Source organism: Petaurus breviceps, unplaced genomic scaffold, assembly GCF_028583685.1.
Source record: "Petaurus breviceps papuanus isolate PSGF00001 unplaced genomic scaffold, PetGlider_PUasm1.0 90879, whole genome shotgun sequence".
Lineage (NCBI taxonomy): Eukaryota > Metazoa > Chordata > Mammalia > Diprotodontia > Petauridae > Petaurus > Petaurus breviceps.
Window position 1 is genome coordinate 13,609,108 of NW_027187368.1, and position 13,875 is coordinate 13,622,982.

Consider the following 13,875-nt stretch of genomic DNA (forward strand, 5'->3'; position numbering starts at 1 on the left):
CATGTGTTGCCAGTGTTAAAGAACTGATAGACTAATGACCAGTCTGCTGTTGATAAGCCCCTGTGTGTTCCTCAGAGGGCAGACCTAATCTAAGTCTCAAAGCCAGTGTGACAAATAGAACCTTCCTAAATCTGGGCTCCATTTGCTGTAGACCTCAAAGAACTCAGCATAGGGGTGGTTAGGTGACACAGTAAATAGAGCACCAGCCCTGGAGTCAGGAGGATCTGAGTTCAAATCTGGCCTCAGACACTTAACACAAAAAAACTAGCCATGTGGGCTTGGGCAAGTCACTTAACCCCAATTGCCCTCCAAAAAATTAAAAAAAAAACTCAGCACAGTCTCTATGACATAATGAAGCATTAAAGTAGGACTTTGTGGCGCTTGTAGTATATTTCCAATAATGACCTATTGCATGAAGAGCAGTATATGAGATATTTTATTAAGGACAACTAGGATAAGAAAAGGAGGTAGGTAAATCATTTAATAAGAGCAAGAGGGAGCAAATGGATGGTTCAAATGCCTCACTAGAACCTGGTTAGTTCAAGAGGACCTAATGGTCTTCCACATACTTTAGAGAGGATCCACAGGAGAACACAGATGATAAGGCATGTGAGCTTCCCAGAGGGCCAAAGTAAGATCACAACTCCCCTGAAGTGTTAGAGAAGACAGAGATGATCTTTATGCATATAGCTCCTTTTTCTATTTTTTCCCATTTATACATTACATTCTGAAATTTGCTGCCACTTTCATGGGGAAAAGAGAAATTGCTCTCCAAGGAGTTCATGGGTAAGTTTGTTGAGAAGGACTATTTTATTTTTTTTCTATTGTTATTCTCAGCACTATGCATGGTGCTTTGCACACACACACACAATAATTGCTTAACAAATGTTTTATTCATTTATTCATTCATTCAAGGAAATTATGAAATTTCAGAAAATTATTTAATTTTTTACATTTCTTCCTTGAGGGCTGTGACCCTTTCTTTTATATATATATATTTTTTAATTGCAAACCATCGAACAACCATCTGAAACATCACTTCGAATCACTCGTAATAAGAGAAAAGAAATTTAAAGTCACTCTGAGGTTTCCATTGACACCCTCAAAAATGATCAGAGATGATAAAAGAAGGAAATGATCACATATGCTAGCACTTGTTGGTCATTCTCAATGTTGAAAGAACTATGCACTGTTAGAGCTATCAGATGGCACAACCATTCCAGAAAAGTCACTAAATTGTTCATATTCTTTGACCCAGAAGGCCCATTACTGGGCATATACCCTAAGGAGATCAAAGCCTAAAGGAAAGGTGCTATTTGTACTAAAATATTTATAGCAGGATTTTTATGGTAGTAGAGAAATGGAAATAAAGTGTTTATTAATTGTGGGACAACTAGGTGACACGGTAGATAAAGTACTGAGCTGGGAACCAGGAAGACTCATCTTTGTGAGTTCAAATCAAGCCTCAGACACCCAATAGCTGTGTGACCTTGTCTCAGTTTCCTCATCTGTAAAATGAACTGGAGAAGGAAATGGCAAGCCACCCCAAATGGGGTCATGAAGAATAGGACACAATTGAAAAGACGGGACACCAACAATCAATTGTAGAATGATTCACTATGCTGCTTAATATATTTACCTCTCAATTTAAACTAATGTAAGGCAACTAAGTGGCACAGGAGATAGAGTTCCAGGATTGAAATCAGGAAGATTCATCTTCTTGAATTCAAGTCTGGTCTAAGCCACTTACTAGCTGTGTGATCCTAGACAAGTCACTTAACCTGTTTGCCTCAATCTCCTCATCTATAAAATGAGCTGGAGAAGGAAATAGCAAACCACTACAGTATCTTTGCCAAGATAACCCCAAATGGGGCTGCCAAGAATCAGATCCGACTGAAACAAAAAAAACGAATGAGTGTATCTTAGTGGATAGAATATCAAATGTAGGATCAGGAAGACCTGAGTTCAAATGAGGACTCAGATATTTACTACTTGTGGGCAAGTTGCTTAACTGCTTTCTTCCTCAGTTTTTAAAACAGGGATAATACTACCGTGTTTCCCCGATAATAAGACGCTGTCTTATTATTTTTTTTGGACAGAAAAACACCAGAGGGCTTATTTTCAGGGAAGGGCTTATTTTAATGAACATTGACAGCAATTTTAATAAACAGGTAAATGTGAACAAAAAAATGTACCTTTATTCAATAAGCAAATCACTGGGGGGGGGGGACGGTGCATACAGAGGGTACCGTAATGTAGCATGTAGCGCAGAGGATCGATGACCTTCACTACAGTAGCAATCTCAATAGGGCTTATTTTCGGGGGAGGGCTTATTTTAGAGGAATCTTACACAGTAAGGGGAGGGCTTATTTTCGGGATAGGTCTTATTATCGGGGAAACACGGTAGTATTATCATAGAGTTGTTACAAAGGCTCAATTAGAGAACGCATAAAAACCATGTTTCAAAAATTGAGTCAGTATAAATGTGAGCCACTAGACCTTAAAGCCTATAGAAACATGAGTTATCATTCTATGAGATTCTTTTGGTGACTTGCCAGCTTCCCAGTACTGGTCACCTAGAAGCCCTGACTTCTCTCAAGTTTCCATTTACTTGCTTCTCCCTAGAATTCCAAGGCCTCTAGTCAATAACCAATGGAGAATTCCTATTCCGTTCTCATAGCCCATAATTATTCTGATTGTCCTTGGGCTAATAAGCCTAGAGTTGACTGCCAAGGGGAAGTAAGCGTAGGAAAGATTCCTTTAAGCTGTAGTCACTACCTTTGCTCCCCCATCCCAGGCCCCCATGCCTAATAGCCATCTTCTAAGCCTAGCCACATTCCCCAGCCACACCCACAGCACTTGGCAAACAGAAACAACAGACGGGTAAATGCTTTTTAATAAAACCCAAAAATATGTTGGGGTTTCCAGTCCCACAGGGGGACTAGGGATCTGTGGTACTCAGTTGTTTGCTGTTGTTTGTTCCTCATCTATAGAAGGTAAAGATGAAGGGTACAGAAGTGCATCATCGACTACCATTGGAGGAATAGTTTCAACTTCTGGGGGCAGGCAACACTTTTTGTGACTTTCGCAGCGTTCGAAGAAGACCTCATCAGATTTGCAGAGAATTCTGCAACGTCCTTTCCCACTCCAGCACTTCTTTGGAAACCATGTCTCTCCTCCAAGAGATAATCATTAAGCTCCTATAAGTCTTCTAGGAACTGGGACCCATAGTGGAGGTGGGGAGGGCAGGAATGCCCTGGAAATGTTTCCCAGTTTCTGACTTTGGATGTGTAGAGTACAAGGGAGGAAGGAAAGGTTCAGGGGAAAGACTGCCTGCCATCTGTTCTGAAGAATTCAAAGTATGGCTCTAGGCTTGCAAGTGCTCCCTGTATCTGTTTCTAGGCCCTCTGAAACCCCTTCCTAGTTGTGGATCACACATTGTAAAGTGTTCCCAGGGAAAAATATCTGGGAGGAAGGTGGGGTAGAACAGTGGAATTAATGGAGGTAAAATACCAAAAAGGTATTTTTCAAACCCCTGCCTATTTCAAACCCAATCCTTTTGCCCAACTTCAAGCCTATCCTATAGCCTAACCTTCTACCACAACCCCTCCTAACTCTCCAATCCCCCCAACCCAAATCTCAAGCTCCTTCCACATTCTAAGCCCCTCCCAATCCACCATCCAGTCCCCCAATCTTCATTTCAATCCACGCCCAGACCCTCATAATCCAGTTGTAACCCAGCTCTCCAAGACCATATCCAACCCTCCAGCCCCTTTTAGACTAATCTCTTCTAGCATCAACTGACCCTCAAGTTACCAGCCCCTCCCCAACAGATCTAGAAGCTATACTAAAATGAAATAGGCAACAAGAAACCATGAGGGATGAGTACTTATACCATCTGCTCTTTGAGGAAACCAACTTGGAGGAGGCCATCAGAACTGCTATCCCCTGGATCTTCTTAGGGACTTTCTTCAGTCTTGCTATCCCTTCTCTTTCTGATCCTTTTCCCCTCCTCTCTAACCCCAGAAATATCCACAATCATTTTTATCCCTTTGATACCATCCCTGTTCCTTCTGGAAATAAGTAACATGGCTAGGTTTACCTGGAGGTGCCTGGACTAGGATCAGGAAAACAGCCAAGATCAGGAAAACCACCTTCATGGTTGAAGGGAAAGGGGTTGAGTGAATGCCCTGTGGCCTGGAGCTCCTGCCTTTATTGTCCTTGCCTCCCAGAGGGACAGAGATGGTAGACCCAAGACTGGGCAGAATGCTAGCAAGTTGCAGAGATCTTTTAAGCGGGGATGATACCTGTCTCACTCTGTCCCTATCCTCCTATCTCTCTCCTGGTTAATTGCCTTGCTGAAGTCAGCCAAGTCCTGGAGGGCATGATCTCCATCCCCACCCCGACCTCCACAGGAGGATTTGTCTGTATTGCTGCCAACAGCACCACCTCCTTCCCAACCTCCTCACATACTCCCACCACCACCACCATCTTTTTAGGGAGAGCTCTCTGTTCTGGGACAAAACAATCAGGAAACTTTCATCTAAGGCCAGAGAGACACTCTGTCCTTAATTGAACATAGACAAAGGGATTTTGAGTACAAAAAAGGAAAGAATAAGAATGGGGGCAGAGGCAGAGATCTTCCTTTCTGAATTGCTAGGCATCCAAGGCCTTTGCCAGGGTGCAAGCAGTCCGAGGTATTAAACAGAGCCTTCTCATTTTGTCTTTGACTTCATCTCTCAACCCTGATCTGGGCAGAACAGCAGCTCCTTGTAATTGTCAACAATTAGATTAAATTAGCTGCTGGACTCTATCATAGGATCGACAATTCGTAAATCCCCCAAGTGGTCAGTAGCAAAGGTTGATGGAGAATGTATATAAGGTTGGGGCAAGATCCCAGCCCTTCCGGGAATTCAAATCAGTTGGCCAATAAAGAGTTAACTATCATCTACTAGATTATTAAGTCCTGTAGCCTACCCTGTGGAGACCCAGAAATAAAAGGCATTCACATTCCTAAAGTGCTTGAAGGTACCCAAAGTGCTTTTATCTCAACTGTGAGAAGATGAGTCAGGAGGCAATGGTAACAATCCAGGGAAGAGCTTATGAATAAAGGCCTAAGCTATAGAAAAAGGCTAGTTAGTCCTCTGTATCAAGGGAAAGCACAATATATTGGTGGGAAGAGCAATAAACTTGGAATCAGACCTGGGGAATTGAGTCTACCGATGACACTTAAAAGTATGTGACCCCAGAAGAGTCACTTAACCTCTATGAGCCTCTATTTTCTCATCTATAAAAAGGGGGTGATAATATTTAAACTACTTACCTCATAGATTTCTTGTAGGGGATGTACTTTGTAAGCAATTCCACTATTGAGGATAGGCCCCAAGGAAGTGAAAGAGAGGAAAAGGTCCCGTGTGTATCAAAATATTCATAGGAACCCTTTTTGTGGTAGGAAATAAAATTGGGGAGTGACATTTGATTGGAGAATGGTTGAACAAGCTGTGACACATGACTGCAATAGATGATGATGATGATGCCTTAGGAGGGAGTAGCTATGTGGCACAGTGGATAGAGCATGTGACCTGTAGGAAGACTCCCCTTCCTGAGTTCAGATCTGGCCTCAGACACTTACTAGCTGTGTGACCCTGGGCAAGTCACCTAACCCAGTTTGCCTGAGTTCCTCATCTGTCAAATGAACTGGAGAAGGACAAAGCAAACCACTCTAGTATCTTTGCCAAGAAAACCCCAAATGGGGTTACCAAGAGTTGGACTCAACTGAAAAACAATTGAACAACAGCAACAGCAATGCCCTAGGAATCCATGAATTTCAGGAATTCAGAGAAACATTGGAAAATGTTTATGAATTTATATAGAACAAATAAAGCAGAGGTCACGTCATCAACAAGCACTTATTAAGCCCTTTCTGTGCTCCAGACATTCTGGGAATAAAATAACAAGCCAAAAGAAAGATAACCTTTGCCCTCGAGGAGCTTATATTCTAGTGGGGGGAAGACAATATAGAAAAGGAAGGTGGAAGATCAGGGCCAGTGGAGTACTTGGCTTCCATGGTACCTTAGTCTGGAAAATGAAGGATGGTTGCTCTGGGCCTTTCCTAATGTGTAAGTATCATTCATCACCCCTCACCACCCACCACTCTACTCCATAAACTCCAATGACTCCCTATTGCCTCCAGGATAAAATACAAAATGATTTGTTTGGCATTCAAAGCCCTTCATAACCTAGCCCTCTCCTACCTTCTTACGCTGTAATCTCTGACATCCATTCTTTGATCCAGTGACAACAGGCATTTTCTCTGGCTATTCCCCATGCCTCCTTGTCTCTGTCTATCAGCTTTCCTGGCTTCCTTCAAGGTCTAACTAAAATCTACAGTTTTAGTTCTACAGGAAGCCCTTCCCAACCCCTCTTCATCCCAATGGTTATTCCTCAGCAGGGCAGAGCCTTGGGGTACATGCATAATTAGGATGATTTGGAAGATAATCAAGCAAAGGAAACTACTTGACAGGTAAGAAGAGAATCAAAGGGAAAACCTCTCATAGAAAATAGTTCTTGAGCTGAGTATTGAAAGAAGCTAGAGATTCCAAGAGATGGCTGTGAGGAGGATGAGCCTGGGTTCGAAGGTATTGATACGGGCACGAAAATATGCTTGGAGAACACAACGTGGGCCGGATACCAGGGTATTATCCTTTTTTAGAAATTTACTATTTTTCAATTAACAGAAATCTATTTTCTCTCCCTCTTACCTCTCCCTACACACTGAAAAAAAAGAAGAAACAAAAAGCAAAAGCCTTGTGACAAATATAGTCAAGCAAAACATGAAGCTCAGTTTCTAGTACCACCACCCCCACCCCGGCTACCACGTGTCTATTTTCTACATCAATATATGTTTGTACATGTTGTCTCTACCCAGAAACTTGCTGGCAGGTGTTATTTCATTTTTGTCCTTATACCCCCAGGTTCTAGTATAGAGTCTGGCAGCTAAGTGGTACAGTGGATAGAGTGCCAGGCCTGGAGTCAGAGGCACCTGAGTTCAAATCTGGCCTCAAACACTTACTGGTTGTGTGACCCTGGGCAAGTCACTTAACCCTGTTTGCTTCAGTTCCTCATCTGTAAAATGAGCTGGAGAAGGAAAAGGCAAACCACTCTGGTATCTTTGTTAAGAAAGCCCCCAAAACGGGGTAACAGAGAGTTAGACATGACTGAAATGACTCAGCAACAAGAATAATAAATGTTTATTGAGAAGAATTGAATTGAAGTACCTACTGGGTGCTGGCTGGTCATAGGTGGATCAGTGAATAGTGTGCCAGGCCTGAAGTCAAAAATACTCATCTTCATGAGTCCAAATCTGGCCTCAAACACTTACTGGTTGTGTGACCCTGGGCAAGTCACTTCACCCTGTTTGCCTCTGTTTCCTCACCTGTAAAATGAGCTGGAGAAGGAAATGGCAAACCACACCTGTATCTTTGCTAAGAAAACCCCAAATGGGGTCAAGAAGAGTCAGACATAACAGAAACAACTAAACACCACCACCACCTACTAGGTGCCAACAACACTGGACATGTATTGGCCATTTCCAAATATGTACACCTTATTTTGTACCTTAAGATCAGAACTTCTGTCAAAAGGTAGACAGTATAGTTCATCATCAGCCCCTTGGAATCCTGGCTAGTCAGATTATTTATCAAATTTCTTAAATCTTTCAAAGTTGATTTCCTTACAATTGCATTTTTATTGTGTCTATGGCTTTCCTGGTTCTGCTCACTTAACTTTGTATCAATTCATACAAGCCTTCCCAGGTCTCCCTGAAAATCCCTTTTATAATTCCTTATGGTTCAATAATCTTTTATTACATTCACATAGCATGATTTGTTCAGCCATTTCCCATGTTGCATGCACATGCCCACCTTCATAAACCCCAGTGGCTCCCTATCACCTCCAGAATCAAATAGGAAATTCTCCCTCAGCTCCAGGCATTTTCTCCCACTCTTTCCCATGCCTGGAATGCTCTCCCTTCCCATCTCCATCCTTCAGCCTTCCCTGGCTTCCCCTAAATCCCAATTAAAATGCCGCTTTCTACAGGAAGCCTTCCCCAACCCCTCTTAATGCTAGTGCTTCTCTCTGTTGATTATTTCCTATTTCTCCCGTATGTAGTTGGTGCATTTTTGTTGTTTTTCTTGTTAGATTGAGACCCCCTTGAGGACAAGGACTGGCTTTTGCCTCTTTTTTGTATCCCTAACACTTACCATAGTGCCTGGAACACAGTAGGTGCTTAACAAATGCTTATTGACTGATGAAAGAAATCTATTCCAGGCCAAATCTATTCCATGGTGGGAGGACTACGTAAATGCAGAGTGAGGCAGGGAGGTCCAAGACATGGTTAGGAAATTGCCAACAGGACAGTGTGTCTGGACCATAAATATGCGTCTCATGGAGTAAGGCTGTAAGGAAGTTTGCAGGTAGATTTTAGAGGTCTAGCTACAAAGGACCTGAGATTTTTTTGACCCTCTTCAAAAGCCAAACTGAGAGAGAAACTTACAGTTTATCTCAGAGGAAACAGGCAGCTACTGAAGGGTTTTTTGGAAGGAGAGTGATGTGGTCAGATCTGTGCATTAGGACAAATCCCTATCTTTCTCTGGGTCCCAGTTTCCTCCTTTGTAAAATGAGGGCATTGGACTAGATGATTTCTAAGGAGCCTTCTATCTTTAAATCTCAGTGAGTCTAATAAAGATATGTCACTAACTTTAAACAGACTACGAAATATTTTGGATATTAGCATGTAAATCCCTAGTGGACATTTGCTTATGCAAAAAAAACAGGAAGGTTCTGTATAAGATCATAGAATCAGAGCTGGAAGGGATAAGACATGTTTGTGCCATCTCCTGATGAAAGGAAGCAAAGCTCCCCCAGGATAGGCAGCTGAATCCCAATCAGTCAACATTTATTAAGTGCCTACTATGGGCCATGCACTGTGCTAAACTCTGGGAATACAAAAAGAACCAAAGACAGTCCCTGTCCTCAAGGAGCTGACCATCTAACAAGGGAGACAACGTGCAAACACATATCTACAAAGCAAGCTACATATAAGATAAATAGAAAATAATTAACAGAGAGAAGGCACTGGAATTAAGAGGTTTGGGGAAGGCTTCCTGTAGGAGGTAGGATTTTTCATTGGGGATTTTAAGGAAGCTAAGCAGCTCGCTGGTTATAGATAACCGACCAGCACTGTGGGTCTGAGGGCTTTATGCTGAGGTAGACCCAAAGAACCAGAGAGTTTCGTGACAACATCAATCTCCAGGTGAGCAGATAAGGTCAAACCCAAGGGCTGGCAGAATTCCTTGGGAAACAGGAAATTCACTCAACAACATTCATTATGAAGTTACCCTATTTGTCTCTAGGCATTTCTTCCCTCCTTCAGGTAAAAGGATCTGATCTAACTGGCCTATATCAACATTAGCCTGCAATAAATCCTTATGGTACAATGTAGCCTACCGCAGCAAGAAGCAGTTATGTATTGTTCCCCAGGGTCACTGGAAGTCTTAGCTTTTGAGAGACTTTCTCATTAAATGTTCCTATTAAATTTGTTTGGTTTTCCCCCCTGCCTTTCCCATGTTCTTCTAATAATCTCTCATCTTCTCGAGTTTTGAATTTCTTTCTCTTGACCTCTCTGATTTTTCTATCCTTTTTTAATAGTATTTTTTCCAAGTATATGTAAGGATAATTTGTAGCATTCAGTTTTTTTTTTAAAGCAATTGGGGTTAAGTAACTTGCTCAAGGTTACACAGCCAGTTATTATTTCTGGGTGTGGTGCTGAGTATCTGAGCCCGGATTTGATCCAGGTCATCCCGACACTGGAGCCAGTGCTCTTACTCGCTGAGCCACCTGGCCGCCCCTAGCATTCAGTTTTACAAAATTTTGAGTTCCAAATTTTTCTCCCTTCTCCCCTTCTCTCCTCCCCTCTCCTCCACTCTTCCTAAAATGGTAAGGAATTTGATATAGGCTATATATATATGATCATGTCAAACATATTTCCATATTAACCATAATTACGATAGAAGAAATAGACCAAAAGAAAAAAATATGAAAAAATAAAGTGAAAATAGTATGCTTCAGACTGCATTCAGAGTCCAGAGTTCTTTCTCTGAATGTGGATAGCATTTTCCATCATGATTGTCTTGGATCATTGTATTGCTGAGAAAAGCTAAGTCAGTCATAGTTGATTATCACACAATGTTGCTGTTATTGCATACAGTGTTCTGGTTCTACTAATTTTACTTTGCATCAGTTCATATAAGTTTTTCCATGTTTTTCTGAAAGTTTCCTCATTTCTTATAGCACAATAGTATTCCATTACATTCCTATACTATAGCTTGTTCAGTCATTCCTGTTGATGGGCATCCCCTCAGTTTCCAATTCTTTGCCACCACTAAAAGAGCTGCTATAAATATTTTTGTACATGTGGGTCCTTTTCCTTTTCTTTAATCTCTTTGGGGTACAGACCTAGTAGTGGTCTATACAAGGGTGTTGACCTCTCTGATTTTTTTCCATTTTCTTCTTCTCTCTCCTGCCCCCTCTTCTCCCCATCTAACTTTTCTCATTGTTCCTTCCACCTCTTTCCAACAGGCTTTTTTTTTTCTCTCCCACCTCTCCTGTTCCCTGTTCTAAATCTTTTCCCGGTCTATGGCCACCAGATGGAGCCACTGCTCTCCCTTTCATGTTCTCCCCTATCCTCTCTTAAGTGTGAAAAGATTACCTATCCCCTGAAGACTCACAGGTCTAGCAAGGAAGTAGCTAGACAAGACATATACTCTCCTTGGCTCATTCTCTGAGACTTCTTGGCTCTGCAGACATACACAGAGCTACTATTCTCTCAAGTTAGGATGGAAGGGGACAGAAAGACATGAAGGGATGTAGAATCTTTTATAAATTTGTGCTTTTTACACTTTACAAAGATTGGTCCTCATAATGGCTGTGGAAAGAAGGAAGAGAGAGAAGAAAAGAAAGTATTATTATCCCCCTTTTAAAGGGGAAGAACACTGAGGGTCAGAGAGAGTAAGTGATTTGTCTAGTATCAGAGAGGAAGAATCTAGTGTCAGAAAGGAAGGCCCCTTTCACTCCTAGGTCCTGCTGCCCAACAAATGACGAACAGACAAATTTGCCCACTGATATTGTTAGGATATTCTAGAGGACTTGGGTAAGGAGAAGAAAAGAAGAAAGGAGAAGGAAGAGACAAAAAATGCTTACGTCTGGAGCCCAGGCAAGTATCAGAATCATTGACAGAATTAGACACTGATAAAAGGACCTGCTTTGGGGGACATCATAAAATCATAGAATCTCAGAGCATGAAGTGACCCTAGAAAGCATCTCTCTAATCCCTTAGTTGGAGCATAGATCTTCCCTGGCAGCACCCCTTCCAAGAGGTCATCCAGCCTCTTCTTAAACATCTACAGTGATGTGAACTCACAACTTCTAGAGACAATCCAGGTTCATTTTGGGCAGCTCTGATTCTTAGCAGTTTCTTCCTGATATTGAAACAATTTCCAAAAAGCCGTTCTGGAAATGTCACGTTGAAAGGCATTAAAGGTTTTAAGTGACATGAAAATAAGAATTGAGGTTGGCAAAGTGACTGAAGAAGTGGAGAAGGAGAAAAGGCAGTGGATGAAGGATTTCATTCAATTCAGCTCAATAGATATTTTTGGGATGATCTTGGGTCTAGCCCACCACCCCCAGCATGGCCCTTTTTCCTCTAAGTAATAACCAGAAACAAGAGTCAGACAAGAGAATTTTAATGGATCAGCAACTGAATGAGCTTCCTGGAGATGAGGGTCAGGGAATAGGTATGATTTCTTTCTAAGTCTTGTTCTTCATATCAAGTTTTCCTCCCAAGTTCATATTAGGTGTGTAAGAAGGCTTCACACAGCATCTTTTTCCATTTAGACAGAATATGTAGAATCTCTCCTTATTTTGACACTGCTCTCTGCAAAATCCTTTTTTGTCCCAGCATTTGCTTTTGCCTCTCACTGCAAAAAGGGGAAGGAGTATCCATCATCAGCAATGAATGAGGACAGGAGGTGGACACAGAAGATGAGGGGACATGGGAAAGATTAGAGACAGCCTAGTATAGCGGAAAGAGTCTGGGCTGAGATTTGGGGCTGAGTCCCAGCTCAGCTAAATACTAGCTGCATTACTTTTCCACAAGTTAGTATTTTTTTCTGAGCCTTAGTTTATCCATCTGCCATGTGGGGATGATGTCATCTGACCTGCCTCCCTCCCAGGGCAGTTGTGAACATTCATTCTATGGTTTGAGAAATTATTTTGTAGCCTGTCAAGAGGTCCATAAATGCCATCGATAGCAGGAATTGCCATTGGTTTTACAATTGAACTGGGGGGAGACTATTTGAAGAGAGAGAAAGGAGGGTAAGTGAAGATAAGGTCAGTATCAGAAAGGAGGGCCACCCATAAGCACTTCCCCCTGAGAAGATCAAATCCACTAGATCCACCCACTTCCTCAACCTACAATTCAGGTTAGAGATCTGGAAGTCACCCCAAACCTAGGGAACATGTGGGCAGAGCTCCCTGTCAGGCTTACTTTTACTGAGAAATTTCTTCCCAGAAGAACTCTGTTTTCACCAAAAACCACCCAAGGAAGGACCCTTAAATGCACCCAGGCTGTTGTCTCTCACCGAGAAGTGCACATTTGTCAATCCACACAACTTGGACAAGTTTCTTAAGTTCCCCGTGAATCGATTTCCTCTCCTGCAAAATGAGCAGCTTGGAGGACCCTTACAGCCCTAGATTCAGGAGCTTGGCTCTACCTCTAACTCAGTATATGACCTTGGGCAGGGCAGGCAAGTCTGTGCCTCTCTATAGAACCTGGACTAGATGGTGTCTAAGGTCCCTTGTAGTTCTAACACACTATATCCGTAGAATGTAGGCTCCCAGAGGGCAGGGACTACTTATATTTTAGGCCTTTAATAACTGGTTGTTGAGTTGAAGTTAATTTAATTCTAAGTTCTTTTGGTACTAACAATATGAATTTTTCATAGGTTTCCCTCCTTTGACTTGAGAAGTGGAAAAAGGAAAAAGTCATCCCTCCCCCACTATTTTCACCCTTCTCCACCCTCACAAGTTGAAAAAGTATGGACAAACCATTGCCTCTGCTACTAACTACCTGCGTGACCCAAAGCAAGTCATTTTCTCTTTCTGGGTCTACTCCATCCTCTGATTTTTTCCAATAAGAATATCCTAATTCCATCAGTATAGCCCTGGTTCCGCCTCTGTCTAGAGAGATTCAAGGCTAAAAACTAGAGTTTTCTTGGCAAAAAGGTCTTCCCAGAGACGGGCAGTTGGGTTGATGAAGAATGGAGTACCCTATGTACTATGAGCCAGAGCTCTGTCACTCAATTTATCACAGTGAGACCAGACTAAGGGGGTGAGGGGTGAACCAGGGAGAGTGGAATGCTATACCACCCAGAGGCATGAGGCCAAATAAGCAAGTGCAATTTCTTTTTTTGTTTGTTTGGGGGGTTTTTTTTTTTGGTTTGTTTTTTTCTTTTTCTTTTTTTTTTGAAGGGGAGGGCAAGGCAATTGGGGTCAAATGACTTGCCCAATGTCACACAGCTAGTAAGTGTTAAGTGTCTGAGGTCAGATTTGAACTCAGGTCCTCCTGACTTCAGGGCCAGTGCTCTATTCACTGCACCACTTAGCCACCCCCAGCAGGTGGAATTTCAAGATGATTGTATAAGTGTATACATATTGGCTTCCTCATCTTTGGGAAGTAAATGTATTTGGAGAAGAGGAATGAGTTCTGGAAATGCCCTGTTGGAGAGATGAAAAGACCCCAAGACACCAGTAAAAAAT

The 13,875-nt window shown here is 42.1% G+C and overlaps 1 protein-coding gene across 1 annotated transcript in view; it reads right to left on the bottom strand.

Moving 5' to 3' along the window:
• Positions 1-11,852: 11,852 nt before the first annotated feature.
• DEFB124 (defensin beta 124) overlaps positions 11,853-13,875 on the bottom strand; it is a 5,994-nt gene continuing 3,971 nt past the window's right edge. The window contains exon 3 of the mRNA XM_069073961.1: positions 11,853-12,035. Coding sequence (XP_068930062.1) covers positions 11,975-12,035 — 61 coding nt within the window. The 3' untranslated portion in view covers positions 11,853-11,974. The remainder of the gene's footprint in view (positions 12,036-13,875) is intronic.